This window comes from Protopterus annectens, chromosome 11.part0 (assembly GCF_019279795.1).
Source record: "Protopterus annectens isolate FY-2018-M chromosome 11.part0, PAN1.0, whole genome shotgun sequence".
Lineage (NCBI taxonomy): Eukaryota > Metazoa > Chordata > Ceratodontiformes > Protopteridae > Protopterus > Protopterus annectens.
In genome coordinates, this window is record NC_056745.1 from 1561585239 (window position 1) to 1561604557 (window position 19319).

The following is a 19319-nucleotide window of genomic DNA, read 5'->3' on the forward strand; positions in this document are numbered from 1 at the left end:
CACCATAGTCCCCAGGGTGTTCACCAAATGTATGGCAGTGGTGATGGCTCACTTGAGACTTCAGGGATTCCAAGTATTTCCGTACCTGGATGACTGGCTCCTTTCTGCCACCACCAAGCATCTACTCCTACAAACCAGAGGTGCCACTATCAAACTGTGTCAACAATTGGGTATCACTCTAAATTGGGAAAAGTCTGCCTTGTTGCCTTTGCAGAGTGTCACCTTTATAGGCGCCGAGTTAGACACCATGCTCATGAGGGCGTTTTTACCCCTAGAAAGGATTCAAAGTTTACAACAGCAGGTGTATGCGTTGCTCCCTTTGAGAAGAGTGAAGGCAAGATTGATCCTCAAATTGTTAGGGACGATGGTTGCTACAATTATGCTGGTTCCTCTGGCGAGGCTACAGATGAGGCTCCTTCAGTGGCTACTCTTCACCCAGTTGTCTCTACAACATCTTCCGCTTTCTCATCTCATAATAATCACAGACAGGTGCAAGCAGGATCTTCACTGGTGGCTTCACACCAGCAACCTCGATGCAGGAAAACCCCTCGTTCTGTCCCCTCCGGTTGCCACAGTGACCACGGATTCCTCCTAGATGGGATGTGGGGGCATTATCTAGGCAGAACAGTCCAAGGCACATGGCAGGAACATGAGATGCATCTGCATATCAATGTTCTGGAGATGAGAGCAGTGCTACTAGCGTTGCAAGCACTTCAGAGCTTTCTTCCTCTCGGGACAATTGCTATCCACACAGACAACATGTCGGTGGTATGGTATCTAAACAAACAGGGAGGAACCAAGTCGTACCCCCTTTGCAGAGCGGCCATGAGAGTGTGGCAGTGGGAAGTGGCTTCACAACGTTTTCTTGTAGCAACGCACATTCCGGGGAAGTCCAATGTGATTTCTGGCAGGTTGAGCAGAGCTATTCTGATGCCTCATGAGTGGTCCCTGAACAATCAGGTTGCGAAGCAGATTTTCCGCAGGTGGGGTCAGCCTTGCTACGTCCTTTTTGCCAGCCCCCTCAATACCAAATGCAGCAGCTACTTCACCCTTATCCCCCCTCAGGGGGAGTCACCCAGAGACGCTCTAGTTCACGATTGGCGCTCTGGTCTACTGTATGCCTTCCCTCCTGTTCCTCTGCTGACAAAAGTTATTCAGAAAGCGCAATCTTTGGGAAGCAAAATTATTCTGATTGCTCCACACTGGCCACATCAAATTTGGTTCCCCTTTCTCCATCCTTACCTGGTGGACGCCCCCCTGGATTCTGGACCCTCAACCTGATCTGCTGACTCATATGTCAGGGCAGCTCCATCCATCTCTTCAGACCCTCCGGTTGACAGCATGGCTCCTCCACTTCCATCATTAGTCAGGCTTCATCATTTTTCACCGGGAGTGGTTCATATTCTGTCTTCCTCCCTTAAGCCTTCCACCAGAAAAATCTATTCCAGCAAATGGAAGAGATTTTCCATATGGGCGCATGCAAGACAAATTGATCCTTATACAGCTCCAATTTCGTCAATCCTGGAGTTCCTCTCCATGCTTTTCAACCAGGGATCAGCGGCCGCAACTATTAAGGTCCAGTTGGCAGCTATTTCCACTTTTCACGTCGCTGATGAGCCTGGTTTCATGGCACATAGACTTTGTAAGGCATTCCTGAAGGGCACTATGCCGCTTCATCCTCCAGTTATGCCTTGGGGCTTAAATTTTGTTCTACAATGTCTCACTTCGCCCCCCTTTCAGCCTGCAGCCACTTGTGATTTAAAATATTTGACTTGGAAGACAATCTTTTTAGTAGCCATCACTTCAGCCAGACGTGTCTCGGAGCTTCAAGCCTTATCAGTTAGACCACCTTACTTGATTTTTCATAAGGACAGGGTTTCTCTCAGACCAAACCCTTCCTTTCTACTGAAAGTGGCTTCTGTTAATAATACCTTCCTTTCTACTGAAAGTGGCTTCTGTTAATAATATAAACCAATCCATTGAACTACCTGTATTCTTTCCAGAGTTCTCAAACAAGGCAGAATTTAGATTTCATCAGCTGGATGTGCACAGACAATTACGATTCTATTTACATAGAACAAAGGATCTTAGAAAATCGGATCAGTTGTTTGTCTCATTTTCAGAGAACAGGATTGGGTCTCCGGTTTCCAAAGTCACCTTGTCTAGATGGATCTCCAGTTGTATTTCCTTCATTTATGCTTCAGGTGGCAGGGATTTACCATTTCGAGTGAAGGCTCATTCTACCCGATCTGTGTTTGCATCTACAGCCTTTCAGGCCAAGTTGTCTATGGATGATATTTGTGCTGCGGCTACATGGGAATCTCCTCACACCTTTGTTACTCACTACAAGTTAGATTTGGTGTCCAGAGGCAGGTCTTCCTTTTGATCCACAGTGTTCAGGAGTATTTCCCACTGAGCCTCCCAGGATTCAGGTGCTGGGGACGCTGTCCCACGGGTAAAAATGTAGGCGAGATTGGACTACATAACATCAAGAAGTTATGTACTCATCATAATGTTCAATGTATATAGCCCATCTCGCCTCACATTCTTACTTACCCCCCCTCCTTCCCCCATCCTGGAGGACCTAGGGGTTAGGTTTGGTTTCAAATTCCTTTCTGGTTGGTATGTTCTTCCTTCTCTATGTGTTGTTGTGTGTGGAGAAGTGAGTGATTTAGCTCGCAGCAAACTAGATCTGGGGAAAGGGAGCAGTGCAGCATGGGATACCTTCTTAGCCCAGCCAATTGAAAGACTTTGAGCTAGAGTATGGCTGAGTCGGAGCCGAGGTTCGGCTCTGAACCCACGGGTAAGAATGTGAGGCGAGATGGACTACATACATCGAACATTATGGTGAGTACATAACTTATTGTTTGTTCATATTTTTGAACAAAAATTAGTTTTCATTGCGTAACTAGGCAGTATATAATGTTCTAGACTATGTAATGCAGGGTACACTTATGGCTGGTGTGGTATGTCTTTGTAACCAAACAAAAGCAGCCATGGAGGAACCTGCATTATCTACATTAAATGTTATCTATTATAATTCTTTATATTTTTAAATAGTAACATAATATTATACAACTTCATTTGCATTACATCTCTTCACCCTGACTTCAGCCTGTGCAGAAAGCTTAATGATAAAGCTCGCATTTGCGGGTTCACACATGTCAACACTTGCACAGTATGTTGCTGTATTGCACTTCTTACTATATTTTCTTTAGGTAGGCATGGGTGTACATATGTCTGTTTATATTACAAGTGTATAAGCATCCTAACATAAACAACTGGCTGTTTGCACACATCCAACTGTTTATGTTAGGATGCTTATCCACTTGTAGGAATGCCTTGAGTGATTCTAATTTTTTTTTAATTTCTACATACTGTTTTGGCTTGAGTCATTCCTGTGAAGGAGGGTGAATTTTATTTATTTTAAGGTGTACCTAGTTTAATTTAATGTTCTGTTATCAGTACAGAAAAAATGTCAGCTGTAACTTTTTTTTTTTTAGTTTTCTCTTGTGTGGTAGCCAGACTTCTTCCCACAGGTAATACTCAATTTGCAGCAAATACGTACTTGTGAACAAGTAGTCATTGTTGGTGCTTTTAAACAATAATGACCTTTCATTGTACAATACAAGATAAGGTAGCATGTGCTTTGCATTCTGAAAGTGCATAAAACCACTGCTTTGTAAAAAGTATTGTTGTAGCCTAAGAAGGGGACTGTTAGGCCCATCAGAAAACAAATGTTTCTTCTGTGTCAAAATGTCACCTAATAGAAATGATTATTTTTTTGAAGAAAGAGTGCAAAAATGCCATAATACAGGCCATGTTAAATGAGTTTGCATATAGGAGAATGCTAAAGCAAGCTGAAGTGGTAAATAAAAAGTGAAAAGACATGCGTAAAACTATTAATCTGCATAGGATGTTGCACACAGCAGTGATAGTGAATCAAGTTAAACTAGCAAATGACATCTATAAAGATGATTTAATGTGTTTGGAGCTGTATAACTGGACAAAAATAACTTATTAAAAATGGAACTAGATACAGGAAGCAACATCGTCTATCAATTCTGTTTACAAGAAAATATGTTCACTGATACCACTACAAAAGTCATTGGTGTTATTCAGTATCTACACAGGTGAATCTGTATCCACCAAAGATAAAAGGAGTGACCTAGCAATATATAATGTAAAATGCACATTAGACTTGTATGTGCTGAAAAGAGGTAGACAAACACTGTGTGGAAGGGACTGGGTAAGAAAAACTGAAAGGGTATTCCATAAACATGGTACCTCAGCCATCACACAATAACAGCCATGGTGTCACAACTACAAAACTTTCACAGCAGTTGACAAGATGCCAGACAGATTTTCAATAATAGAATAGAAGTGCTGAAGGACATAATGGACATTCCTGAAAGAGATGAAGGTGCTAGTTCAGAATTTTGTATCACAGAATGCTTTACACAGTCAGATTTAACACATTGCATCAAAAGCAGCACCATCTAAAATAACACAATCAAATCTTCTCTGAAAATGAACTCAGAAATCAGTTTATTGGAATACAAATTCATTGAAAACATATGCAAAATGCTAACACATACATAACTAATCATAATAATTATTGTAGAAGAGAAAGCCTATTATTCCACCTCCATACAGGACTGAGCACTCCATGCATGGGTTTTCTACCTTTTGATGAAACGATTTTGTCAGGTGTTATCTATATGATTCCCCTTCCCAATGTAACAAGCCCCCAACCGTGCTTGGTGTTCCATTCTAGTGAGAAATCACAGTTGATGCAGGTATCATTTTTATCTTTTATGTCTGTTTTCTCTGTGGTTGTGTGACTGAACAGTTAGTTTATTTAACTAACTGCAAATATAAAAACTGCATTTGCATTGGAGGTTAGAATATTTTTTACAGTGTGCTGCTTTTGGTCAGAAGTATTACAGATAATCAGGTAATCATTTTCAGTGAAGTGTGGTTCTGTGAATTACTGTCCAGTAAACTGTCCCGTTTACTTGACAAAGCGTTTTGTCTGACCCAACTTGATGGGGCACTTTGGTGATTATGGAAGGATGAGTTTAACTTTGATTTTTTTTTATCATTGTTTTGTGTTAAATAGGTTTACAAAGTGGTGCCATTAATTTTGATAGCATGGCTGAACAGCTGTTCATGTATCCATTGTGATTTCCTGAAGCTAAGTCACTTTTAAGGACACATTCTGATATGCCTTGAACCAGCAAACCTTAGAAAATTGTTTACCAGAGTTTAGTGTCTGCTTCTGAGATGGGCCTGCATCTTCCAATGGTAAATATGGGTGAGGGCTAATGGGGCGGTGGGTTGAGGAACCATGAAAATATTTGGTAAACAGTGATCAGTGTCTCACATTTTTTTGTTTCACCAGTGGTACACTAGTAAATAGAGCACACACAAGTATTCCAGATGCATAGCACTGGGTTTAGAAGATGTAATAAAAGATGCCTTTAATGGATGGAGAGGCATTGTAGGGTGAAATCACAGATGTAGTTTCATTAGCATAGTTTCATTTACTTGAGGAAGTGACATTGGTGGCTTTTGTACCTGACAGTGTCATTAAATACAGTTCTGCTCTGATGTAGAAACACTGCAGGGGTTCAACAGGGAGACATTTTTACATTGAAACTTTACTTGCTGCTTGACTCAGAAGGTAGCTTTATTTGTTCCACCTATGAGGAGATGGCAGCGCAGGTATTTCTTTACAACAAAATGAACATGACACGTGGGGTGGATGCACCCTAAACTACAGTAATGGCATCAGGTGTGGGTACAGTGGGGAGGAATAGGAGAGTTAACATTTTGGAGGCTTTTTCTTTCAGGAGAAACAGTAGAATATTTTGCACAGAGTATCAGTAGCTCATGCTATGTAAGGCATCAGAAATCTTTAATTTCTGTACAGTGAAAGCTACTGAGTTGCCAGACAAAGACAAGCATTATGAATGGATAAGGTGCCATTTCAGAGCAATGGAATAAGGACTGCAGTTGCACTTCTCACACAGTCTGTCCCGAACTCTTTATAGAAAAAAGGGTGCTTTGTGTCTGTTTATTGAGTATGCTAAGGTGAACTACATCAGGATTTAAGGGCAAAGGATGCCTAACTGAAAGTAACAGTGTGTATACAAAGTACCCAGCTTATAGAGGAAGACATATAGTGCACAATACAGATTAAGCCAGAGAGAGATTAATGTTGGCAGCTCTTTGTTGGTCCATCTCAGCACTGAATTTTATTTCTAAATTATGAACTAAATTGTTTCTCTTTTTTATTGTTTACAGCATATACGTAATGGATTTTCCATACTGCGTGGTGCATGAATTGCCAGAACTTACAGCCGAGAGTCTAGTAAGTAAAGACAATGTTATCCCGTATCTGAGGTAACAATTCTTGAATTTATTGATTGCTATTTGCTGGTTTTAAAAGGTTAACACTATCTAGTTAGCAACTTTAAATGCAAGAATACTGATGAATTTCTGGCTGAAGCCTCACATACATTTGCCCCCTGCATCAAATGTCTTACATGTTACAGTAGACTCCCTCTTATCCAGTCTCCCTGGAACTGGACCTTAGGCTGGATAAATGAATGGCTGGTTAATCAGAAAAAGCTTAGAAAATAGCATTTATAGGTTATAAATCAGCTAGAATAACAAGGTTTGTGTTGGTATGCATTTTTCTAATAAATATGAAGTCTAAAACTCAAATGTCTGTCATTATTTAGCCCAAAGGAGGTGGACGTGTTGTTCTTCTCTGTTGTCTTTTGCTAGGTCTATGACAGAAATTTGATGGCCAATTAAAGAGAGGCCTGATTAGAGGGAGTCTACTGTACTCTGAAAAGAACTGATGGCCACACCTTTATTTCAAAGTGAATGTTTTGCACATGTCGGTATGTCAATTTCTTATGGCAGCTCTGATCTTAATTTGACTTTACCTACAACTACCACTATTTCTTTATTGTTTCCATATTTTCTTAAGACAAAGATTACAGGACAAGACACCTGCATATTAACACATTGACAAAATAGTCTCAAATGTGTCTTTGACAGTCTGCACTAATAAAATATATTTTTGCTTTAAATTTTAAAATGATAGAAAATATATTATTTCATAAGAACATGCTGTTATGATTCAGATAGATACTAAATTTGTTTGTATATATTTATTGTGAACTGAATGACAAAAACAGTACAGCCACATTTATTTATTTATATGCATATTTGTTTTATTTATTTATTTTTAGTCCTCCCATGCATAGGTTATTTTTAGTGGATATGTAAGGTTGTGTTCAGACTGATTAGGGAACATTTAACATTTGACTGGGGCTAGGATGGAGGAAGGTGTGCTGGGAAAGGTGATTGTCAAGATAAAAAATGGCAAAAAATGGTGTGGTGGACGATGTTTTGGTGGAATTAATTAGTCGGGAGAGTAGTGACACTAAGGAACAGAATGTCTTGATGGAGAAGGCTGACTGGTAAAGAGATTTTATATAGGTACATTTTATATAGGGAAAACCAATAGACGCTTAAGGTGTAGGATTCCATTGGAATAGTCCCCCTTATCCATTATTACTATACCATTCCCTTTGTCAGGCTTCATTATACATATACCCCTATCATTTATTAAGTCATTCAGCACTGTTTGTTCATCTTTACTCATATTCATGTTAAAGGATCCAGGTCCCTCTCTAAATGCCTTTCTAATGTCTGTGTGAAAGACTTGAAACAACAGCAGCTAAAAGACAAAGGTGGACTGACTTGGTAACGGACATTTCTGGTGTTAATAATGAACAAAATTGTTACTTTAAATGTTCTAATTTCAACACAAAGTGTGAAATGCTTAAAAGGGGTGGTGGGGAAACACCAGTTGTTAAAACGGTTTAAGTTAATTTACCACTGCAAACGGAATGTTTAAATATTGATTTTTCAGGGGTAACAGACAGTTGTGTTCATAGGGATGTTGAAGTACAAAATGTTGGAGACCATAGTGTAATATTGCAAATTCCAACAGGTCTCTTTAATGAAGATGTTTATACAGTAATGAATAGTAACCACTGTTGTATCACCACAAACCAAGTTAGAAGCACGCTCAGTAGTAAAAACTCTGTTTAATGAAAATGTGAATAAACGCATAACACACAATATCCGTTTTCGTCATCAACTTCATCAGATGGCTAAAACATCACACACAGCCTGTTTAAATACAATTATGTCCCCACAACCTCCAATAAGAAACCAAAAACAATTAATGGTAAACTAGTGCTCTTTTTAAAATTAGAATATGTAATAAGCTACTAAAATACATAGTTACATTAAAACATTGCATTTCCCCTAAATATTATACTAGTCACATATTAAAACCATATTTTTTTAACAAGAAATATAAAACAAAAAATGTAAACTGTTGAACTATAAAAAAAAAGACTTAGGACTCCCTCTTGTATCAAAAGTGTGTATGTGTAATAATTAAATAAATAATTGAATAAAAATGAAATAAAATAAACCACACACAGGGTTAAGGGCTTTTAAAGTTTGGCAGATCTAAGTTTTAATACTGGCGCTAAAGATATCATATCATTTAGACCCGGAGGTCTATTGGCTTCTAAGGTTAGCTGCCAGTATAATTCTCTATACTCCACTAGGGTCTCCCACATCCCTCCCCTCGGGTCCAAGGGAACCACCTCAAGTACAAAAAACTGAAACCCTTTTGTTTTACAGGTCAAACTGTGTTTGTACAATGCATTGTTGTCACATTTGTTTCTAACTTCATACAGGTGTTCATAGATTCTTTGTTTTAGTTTTCTCTCAGATTTACCTACGTAAAAAGATTCACATTCATTACAGGTAACTAAATAAATAATCCCCTTGGAATCACAGTTAACGTAGGTATTTAACTGTAATTTCTTTTTCCTAGCTTCCAAGTAAAAGAAATCACCTGTTTTAAGGTAAGCACAGTAGTTACACCTCCCACATTTGTACAATCCTTTCTTCACCCTGGTTGACTTTCCTTCTTTAAGCCTGTTAGAGCCCCTTTCCAACACGTTCTTTATGGTACTCCCCTTATGGTAGGTATATATTAAAGGTTCATCAAATATGTGTTTCAAATCCGAGACCTTAGAAAAGTTGTCCCATTCCCTGTCTGTTATCCTTCTCACTACAGTAGACTGTCCATCATAGGTGGTGACAAATCCTGGATTAAAATTGTTAACTGCTCCAGTCCTCGGTTTGTCATCATTGCCTTTTTCAGGAGAAGTTTTCCCCAAAATAGGGGCAAATCTATTCTTCCTTTCATCCCATACTTCTTTCGAAATTTTGTCAAACAACTCACCAGGGAAACCTCTATTTAAAAATAACTCTTTTAGTTTCAATACCTCTCTTGAAAAGGTTTCATCTTCTGAGGTCATCCTACACAGTCTAACTAATTGCCCTTTCATTACCCCCTTCTTCTGATGTAATGGGTGGGCACTGGTGTAATGCAAGTAAGAGTTTGAGAAGGTTTCCTTTATGTGAATCCTGGACACAAAATTTCCATTTTTCTTCCTTATATTAACATCTAAATAAGTTAACTCTTGTTCGTTAAATTGGTAAGTAAAGTCAAAAAATTCTGTTGTACCTTTGAGGTATTCCACAAATTCATCAAACTTGTTTGAATTCCCCCTCCATAAAAAACAAAGGTCGTCTAAAAACCTTCCATATAATGTCCAATAACATTTAAAAGGGGACTTTAATAAATATTCATTCTCCCAATAAGTCATAACTATGTTAGCATAAGTAGGGGCACAATGTGCCCCCATGGCCACTCCTTTCTCTTGTTTAAAATATTCACCTTGAAAAAAGATGAAATTATTTTTTAGTACCATCTCCATTAGTACCAAAATGGTCCTAAATTCATTCTGGGTAATTTCCTTGTATCCTATCAACATCTCCTCAAACCACTCCAAGCCTACTTGGTGTGGTATACTAGTAAACAGGTCAACTACATCTAATGTCCCAAAAGCCAGTTCATCATCATATAAATTGGGTTTTAATTTTTTCAAAAAGTCCCAAGAATCCTTAAAATTGTTAACATTGTTCTAGACTATCCCTTTCACCTTCACATCAACAAATTTAGCTAAAGGTGCTGTAATTGACCCATTTGCAGACACAATAGCACGTAAGGGAGGGTCATTAATGTCCTTGTGTACCTTGGGAATCCCAAATATAGAAGGAACCTTAGGTTTCTCAACATTTAGATAGTGGTAGGTTTGATGTCAATAAGTCCTTCCATAAGTAAATCATTTAGAGCAACCTGTATTTTCCTGTATGCTATATTAATTTCATTCAAGGAGATTCTAGAATATTTGTTAGTATCGTTCAACAGTTCCATCATTTTGCCTTCATAGTTAATGTAATCCATAAGGACAACACCCCCACCTTTGTCAGGTTTCATCACCCTTAGGTTACCATTGTTACTAAGGTCTTGTAAGACCTGATTTTCTTTCATAGTCAAATTTGAGTACACTAATTTGTGTTTCAAACTACACCTTAATTCTTTTTCTACCTTTAACTCAAAATTCCTCAACTGAGGATGTAAAGGTGGGTTAAAAGTACTAGTACGTACCAAACTATTTTGGTTAAAAGTAGTTCCCTTTCCATTAAAAAATATTTCCAAATTTTTCTTCCTTAAAAACATTTTTACATCCACTAGTAATTTAAACATGTTGGTTCTCTGTCTAGGTATAAACCCAAACCCCTTAGAAAATAAATCAAACAATGTCTTGTCAATCCCAATGTCAGCATAATTAAAAATATTGAAGTCTTTGTAAGACCATTTGTTGCCATCCTGGGTGATAACATCAGTTAGTTCCATCTCTTTTCCCTCCTTTCCTGATAACCCCATCCCCTGCCCCTGTAGTTTTTTGCATTGTACACTACATTTTCTTTGTCCAGCAGTCTTTCAGATCTCCTGAGTGGAGGAAATTCTAGACATTCTTGTTCGCTTTCAGGTACAAATACTTCGTCATTTACCACAACATCATAATGTTCTCTACCCCAACGAGACTTTCCCTGATTAGCCCAACTTTTTGGACTGGGGTACTGTATTTTGTTTTTGTATTCTTTGGTGTCCCTCTCAATTTTCCCCACTTTCCTGTTCTGTACTTCAATACATTTGGATTCAATATTTCTAAGAAGTTTCTGATACTTAATTTTTTATTCCTCCACTTTAAATAACAAATCACTGGTAATACACTTGTTCACCCTTTCTATCTTCTCATGCAGTTTCTCCTTTCATTTTAATTTATTAAAAGTTTTTGATCAGTGAGGTTTTGACATTATGCGAGCTATTATAAAAAACAATGTGGGGGGAAATGGAGAAACTGCATAGTCATGAATTTAAGTTTTTTGTTTTACAACAAATAATTAAAGACGCACAAGGAAAAAATGCTGGATTTATTCCTGGATTTATGTGAGTTAAAATGGCAGTTGCAGTTGGATGCTACATATTATCCAGGTATTAATGAAAATGTAAGCATTTCCAGTGTGTTAAAAGTAAGGAATATAATGGGGTAAAAGAAAGTCTAAGCAATACACTGTGATATGCAGATATTATAGTATTGTTATGCTCCATTCAGTAACATATTCATGTTTTATTGTTTTAATTTAACATTGTGTTTTTAACTTTCTGAATTGTGTATGAGAGTATGTATCCCTTTAAAACATTAATTAAATAATGGATAATGGAATATAATTAAGGGTGGAGGGAATGTGTATTTAAGTGCCTGGGTTTGTAGTTCAGTTTGTTCTGATGAAGTCCTATATTTTATGGGAAGAAAGCGCTTAACACATGAAGTATATTTCTTGAAATTTTTATCGGCAACGTTTTTACCTTTTGTACCTTTGTATTGTGAATAAACGGGTTCAACCACTGCAGCTGGTCCAGTTTATGGCTACAGGTTTGAACATTTTGGCATATCTAGGCTGTAACTGCTCAATTTTACTAGATATTTTTAGCACTTCTCATCTATACTAGAGAACATTGCTGTACCTTTGTCTATTCTCAAATTTTCTTTTTGTGATGCAAGTACAACATACATTTTCAGCTCGACTGTGGCTGTACTACAGAACTAGGAACTTCATCCTTCCTGCTTGCAGCAGATTTGGACTTGCATAGTTCACCATGTAATTCTGTTATAAACAGCATATTGTTTCCTGGAGCATCCCTCCAACATCTGTACATTCATAACCATCTCTGAACGTATAACTGAATCCTGAACACCTAACAGATATGAAAAAATGTAAAATGACTAATACATTTAGTAGACACCAGAAGGAATTCCCCTAGTCATGAATTTAAGTTTTTTGTTTTACAACAAATAATTAAAGAAGCACAAGGAAAAATGCTGGATTTATTCCTGGATTTATGTGAGTTAAAATGTCAGTTGTAGTTGGATGCTACATATTATCCAAGTATTAATGAAAATGTAAGCATTTTCAGTGTGTTAAAAATAAGGAATATAATGGGGTAAAAGAAAATCTAAGCAATACACTGTGATATGCAGATGTTATAGTATTGTTATGCTCCATTCAGTAACATATTCATGTTTTATTGTTTTAATTTAACATTGTGTATTTAACTTTCTGAAGTGTGTATGAGAGTATGTATCGCTTTAAAACATTAATTAAATAATGGATAATGGAAGGTAATTAAGGGTGGAGGGAATATGTATTTAAGTGGCTTGGTTTGTAGTTCAGTTTGTTCTGGTGAAGTCCCATATTTTATGGGAAGAAAGCGCTTAACACATGAAGTATATTTCTTGACGTTTTTATTGGCAACGTTTTTACCTTTTGTACCTTTGTATTGTGAATAAACGGGTTCAACCACTGCAGCTGGTCCAGTTTGTAGTTACAGCCTAGATATGTTGCTTGGAATTGGATAATATATCCATTAGGAATTATAGCTTCACAGATAATGTCATTAACTCATTTGGGCACAGAATCTTTTATAGCTGTTCCATTTAAAACACTGAATATTGCAGGTAAGTTTTTTAAAAGTTTTTACAGATGTTAAAGCAGAGATTGACTTTCTTATTTTTGATTTATTTGTGTAAAAAAGAAATGGATTTTTTTACAGTTTAAAATAGAAGTGCTTGATGATGGTGACATAAGATCTTTTTTGAGGAAAAATGTGCAACAATGTATAACATTAAAAGATAGGGCAATATGGGTTAAGGTGTGTGTGTGTGTGTGTGTGTGTGTGTGTGTGTGTGTGTGTGTGTGTGTGTGTGTGTGTGTGTGTGTGTGTTTTAGGGTTAGGGTCAGGTTTAAGTAAGGGGATAGATGTATTGTTGATCATGTGTGTTTGTATGTCAGAGTCTGTCTTGTGTGGTGGCAGTGTTATGGGAAGGTTTGTTTTAGGTAAGTGTAGGGTTAGGGTTGGGGGAAGGGGCAGGGTTTGGTTAGCACCCATTACTAAGGTAGTTCGGGGAGGTCTAACATTCTCAGGGACAGACAGCATCGGGTATGTACTAAAATTTGACATATCAAGGTTACACCATATTTAATCATATAAATACTGTTGTATTATTTTTTTAAATTAATTAAAAATTTTTTTAATTATTTAAATAGCTAAAAAAAATTGATATATTTTTGAAAATGCTAATAAATATTTTTTTAATTTAAAAATCTGACAACTAAAATTGTTATTTTTTTAAAGTACTTAAAACTAATGCAGTGATGGAATAGAGGGTGGGAGAATAATACAGGTAATACATAGATAATTAAATGGAGTTTTTCTGGCAGCCATTTGTATGGGATTGAATTACAGCAGTGTAAGGGAATTTGCTATTACTCCGCTTGTTGTGGATTCTCAGAGTTAGTATATATCATTAGCAAAGGGACTGGGGAGGGTCCCCCTGCAAAAAAAGTAATATTAGGTTTTCATATTTTCAATCACTTTAGATTCACTCTAAAGTGATAGCTTTTGGAACATTAGGTGCTGTGAACATTCAGTATTTAATGAGACACTTGTATGTTTTTGTGTATAGATAAATATTTGTGTGTGTGTGTCTAATATATATATATATATATATATATATATATATATATATATATATATATATATGTGCATATGTACGTGTAAGAGTGGGAAACATTTGTAAAGTTGTTTAATTCTGAATATAAAATAATGCCAAAATTATTACAAACAAGAACAACATCCATAGTAAGCAGATTTGTGAGAGGGAGATGTGTGGAATAAAACAAGTGTTAAGAATTATAATGACCTAGCTGATGTTTTGATAGAAAAAATGAAGAGTGACGTCTGGTAAACTGCAGTATTAGTAAAGCATTTGTTAATCTTCAGCATAAGGTGAAGTGGGCATTAATATAGAAATATGGCAGTGGAGCAAAGTTCCTCAAGTTATGTAAATGTATTAAGTCCATTGGGGGGTATGGACATTTTGGGAGGGGACAACTATGGAGAATGATACCACAACTATGGAGAATGGTACCGCAAGTGTCAAGAATGGTACCACAACTATGGAGAATGATGCCATGCAAGATTGTCCTATCTATGCATGGTGTATGTATATATATATATACATATATATATATATATTTTTTTTTTTTTTGTGTGTGTGTGTGTGTGTGTGTGTGTGTCTATGTGTGCATATATTGAAGTGAAAGAAAACATTTAAGAAGAAGAAGAAGAAAACATTAAATATGTATAAGCATTATATTCAGTACTTCAGTACATACAAGTGTGCATTAGTATGGAATTAATAGTAGTTAAGAGCTGAAATGAGAGGCATGTAAAGAGATTAACATTAGTATATTAATGTCAAGTGTCTGTAAAAACACCCGTTTGGTACATATGTATAAAAGTCCAGATCCCACTTCTCCTCTAATACTTGTTAATAAGATAATGAAGAAATTATACTTGGACATGTATGTATAAAATACACTTAAGACTGCTGCTCTTCTTGTAGAAATTTACATGTAGATCACTACATAGGGATTATGGACATATTCATCATCCTGAAGGTTATGAACATAGTCCTCACCCTGAACAAAAGTCATGTACCCACCCTTTCTTGAAACATAATTTCCGAATCTTAGAGAATGGGCGAAATGTACACTGTCACCCTGTTGGAAAGCAAATCGCTCCACAGGGTGTAAATATACAGATGAAGCCCAGCAAATAACAAGTCCACCACTTGATGGCAGCATATTAATTTGTCCTGAAGCTTGAACGGAAAAAAAACAAGAGTCTGACATTTTTTTACACTCACTAAATGAGGCTTTACTATTTAATGAGTGTAAAAAAAGTAAATAAAGACTTTAATATTTAATGAGTGTAAAAAAGTAAATAAGGAATAAACTATAAATAAAGACTTTACTATTTAATGAGTGTAAAAAAAGTAAATAAGGAATAAACTAACTAGTATATGTGTGTGTGTGTGTGTGTGTGTGTGTGTGTGTGTGTGTGTGTGTGTGTGTGTGTGTGTGTGTGTGTGTGTGTGTGTGTGTGTGTGTACATTAAATACCTGAATAACTTATATTTTGGTTGTAAAATACTTCCTCCACAGCAATTACATGTGCTACAGCAAGTTTGAAACATTAGGCCGAGGAAGTATTTTACATCAACAATGTCAACAATATATATCAAGTAGTAAAAAATAAATACAAAACAATTTAACAGATAGAGCAGTAATGCCCTCCAAGATGGACATTATCATGGAAATAATGCTTTTCCTGGAGCAGTAAGGCCCACTGCCACACCGCTGAGTGGGTGTTAATTATTTGATAATGACCACCCTGTCAGGCATTATTGCTTTCTTGCAGATCAACTTTACACATTTGAATGCCCATGTAGAGATCTAGTTGATGCCAGGAAGTACAGGGTTATATCTCTGAAATAGATTGACATTTTCTAGTAATGTTTTGTGGACAATAAATCTGGATTTTTAATAATAAACTTTATTTACATTGCTCTTTTATGTGCTGAGTTAATGGAACAGCTGGATTTTGAATTCCTGAGTGTCTGTTTGTAGTCTTCAAAATAGCCTTTCCTTTTGGTCCTCCCTGATGTTTGACAGTAGTAAAGTGAAGGGTCAAAGAAGTTCTGGTAATTGTAATGTATTTCAGACTGGTTCAAACACTCACACCCATACATGCACACAGGTATGGATTACTGTGGCTTAATTGAGTGTGTTATATGATGTTTTTTACTGTGGTGCATTTGGTCAGCCATCACTTTTATTGTAGAATGTAGATGTCATCACTGATTTGATTTGATTAATGCAAGCATCTTGTCATAACAATAAAACTCGGAGAAGACTGAGAAGATGAGTGTTACGATGTTGTCACGTTCTTCCTTTTCTCTAGTTTTGTGCAGTCTCAGAGTTGGAAAGTGTGTTTATGTGTGTATATATATATATATATATATATATATATATATATATATATATGTATATATATATATATATATATATATATATATATATATATAGATATAAAATATGTATATGGGATCTGTACTATTGAGCGAATGGCCATTTCACCGAATGTGAAACGGCTGAGCACACTTTTGCGAAAGTGCTTTTCACCGAAAAAGCACTTTCACGAAAGAAAGTGTGGTTAAGTAAGGGTGCGTTAAAACTTCAGCTTGGCCAGCTAAGAACTTGGTTATATTCAACTGGACGTATAAGAGAATTTAAGTACCTTTATCTGAACTTTTTAAAAAAAAATACAGTATTTAATTTGAGTGTTGAAGGAATTTTTAACTGAAGTTATTCTGCTCTTCAGTAACTTGAACTGAAGCTAGTGTTGGCTGAATTTTGTTATTTGCTAGTAATTACAGGTGTGGGGGTAGCCACATTCTTTGATTTCCTGTCCTTGCATATTTAAACTGGTGCATGTGAAATAATTCCTGCTTTAAAACTTCAGTTTGGCCAGCTAAGAACTTGGTTATATTCAACTGGACGTATAAGAGAATTTAAGTACCTTTATCTGAACTTTTTTTTTTAAAAATACAGTATTTAATTTGAGTGTTGAAGGAATTTTTAACTGAAGTTATTCTGCTCTTCAGTAACTTGAACTGAAGCTAGTGTTGGCTGAATTTTGTTATTTGCTAGTAATTACAGGTATGGGGGTAGCCACATTCTTTGATTTCCTGTCCTTGCATATTTAAACTGGTGCATGTGAAATAATTCCTGCTTTAAAACTTCAGCTTGGCCAGCTAAGAACTTGGTTATATTCAACTGGACGTATAAGAGAATTTAAGTACCTTTATCTGAACTTTTTTAAAAAAATACAGTATTTAATTTGAGTGTTGAAGGAATTTTTAACTGAAGTTATTCTGCTCTTCAGTAACTTGAACTGAAGCTAGTGTTGGCTGAATTTTGTTATTTGCTAGTAATTACAGGTGTGGGGGTAGCCACATTCTTTGATTTCCTGTCCTTGCATATTTAAACTGGTGCTTGTGAAATAATTCCTGCTTTAAAACTTCAGCTTGGCCAGCTAAGAACTTGGTTATATTCAACTAGACGTATAAGAGAATTTAAGTACCTTTATCTGAACTTTTTTTAAAAAAATACAGTATTTAATTTGAGTGTTGAAGGAATTTTTAACTGAAGTTATTCTGCTCTTCAGTAACTTGAACTGAAGCTAGTGTTGGCTGAATTTTGTTATTTGCTAGTAATTACAGGTGTGGGGGTAGCCACATTCTTTGATTTCCTGTCCTTGCATATTTAAACTGGTGCTTGTGAAATAATTCCTGCTTTAAAACTTCAGCTTGGCCAGCTAAGAACTTGGTTATATTCAACTGGACGTATAAGAGAATTTAAGTACCTTTATCTGAACTTTTTTAAAAAAATACAGTATTTAATTTGAGTGTTGAAGGAATTTTTAACTGAAGTTATTCTGCTCTTCAGTAACTTGAACTGAAGCTAGTGTTGGCTGAATTTTGTTATTTGCTAGTAATTACAGGTGTGGGGGTAGCCACATTCTTTAATTTCCTGTCCTTGCATATTTAAACTGGTGCATGTGAAATAATTCCTGCTTTAAAACTTCAACTTGGCCAGCTAAGAACTTGGTTATATTCAACTGGACGTATAAGAGAATTTAAGTACCTTTATCTGAACTTTTTTTTTAAAAATACAGTATTTAATTTGAGTGTTGAAGGAATTTTTAACTGAAGTTATTCTGCTCTTCAGTAACTTGAACTGAAGCTAGTGTTGGCTGAATTTTGTTATTTGCTAGTAATTACAGGTGTGGGGTAGCCACATTCTTTGATTTCCTGTCCTTGCATATTTAAACTGGTGCATGTGAAATAATTCCTGCTTTAAAACTTCAGCTTGGCCAGCTAAGAACTTGGTTATATTCAACTGGACGTATAAGAGAATTTAAGTACCTTTATCTGAACTTTTTTGTAAAAAAATACAGTATTTAATTTGAGTGTTGAAGGAATTTTTAACTGAAGTTATTCTGCTCTTCAGTAACTTGAACTGAAGCTAGTGTTGGCTGAATTTTGTTATTTGCTAGTAATTACAGGTGTGTGGGTAGCCACATTCTTTGATTTCCTGTCCTTGCATATTTAAACTGGTGCATGTGAAATAATTCCTGCTTTAAAACTTCAGCTTGGCCAGCTAAGAACTTGGTTATATTCAACTGGATGTATAAGAGAATTTAAGTACCTTTATCTGAACTTTTTTTAAAAAATACAGTATTTAATTTGAGTGTTGAAGGAATTTTTAACTGAAGTTATTCTGCTCTTCAGTAACTTGAACTGAAGCTAGTGTTGGCTGAATTTTGTTATTTGCTAGTAATTACAGGTGTGGGGGTAGCCACATTCTTTGATTTCCTGTCCTTGCATATTTAAACTGGTGCATGTGAAATAATTCCTGCTTTAAAACTTCAGCTTGGCCAGCTAAGAACTTGGTTATATTCAACTGGACGTATAAGAGAATTTAAGTACCTTTATCTGAACTTTTTTTAAAAAATACAGTATTTAATTTGAGTGTTGAAGGAATTTTTAACTGAAGTTATTCTGCTCTTCAGTAACTTGAACTGAAGCTAGTGTTGGCTGAATTTTGTTATTTGCTAGTAATTACAGGTGTGGGGTAGCCACATTCTTTGATTTCCTGTCCTTGCATATTTAAACTGGTGCATGTGAAATAATTCCTGCTTTAAAACTTCAGCTTGGCCAGCTAAGAACTTGGTTATATTCAACTGGATGTATAAGAGAATTTAAGTACCTTTATCTGAACTTTTTTTTAAAAAAATACAGTATTTAATTTGAGTGTTGAAGGAATTTT

General features: G+C 36.1%; 1 protein-coding gene across 1 annotated transcript in view; it reads left to right on the top strand.

The window, feature by feature from the left end:
- The window catches only part of STRIP2 (striatin interacting protein 2), a 1652725-nt gene that overhangs the window by 1456788 nt on the left and 176618 nt on the right, over positions 1 to 19319 (top strand). Inside the window, exon 18 of the mRNA XM_044088838.1 lies at positions 6310 to 6376. Within this exon, the coding sequence (XP_043944773.1) occupies positions 6310 to 6376 (67 nt within the window). The remainder of the gene's footprint in view (positions 1 to 6309; positions 6377 to 19319) is intronic.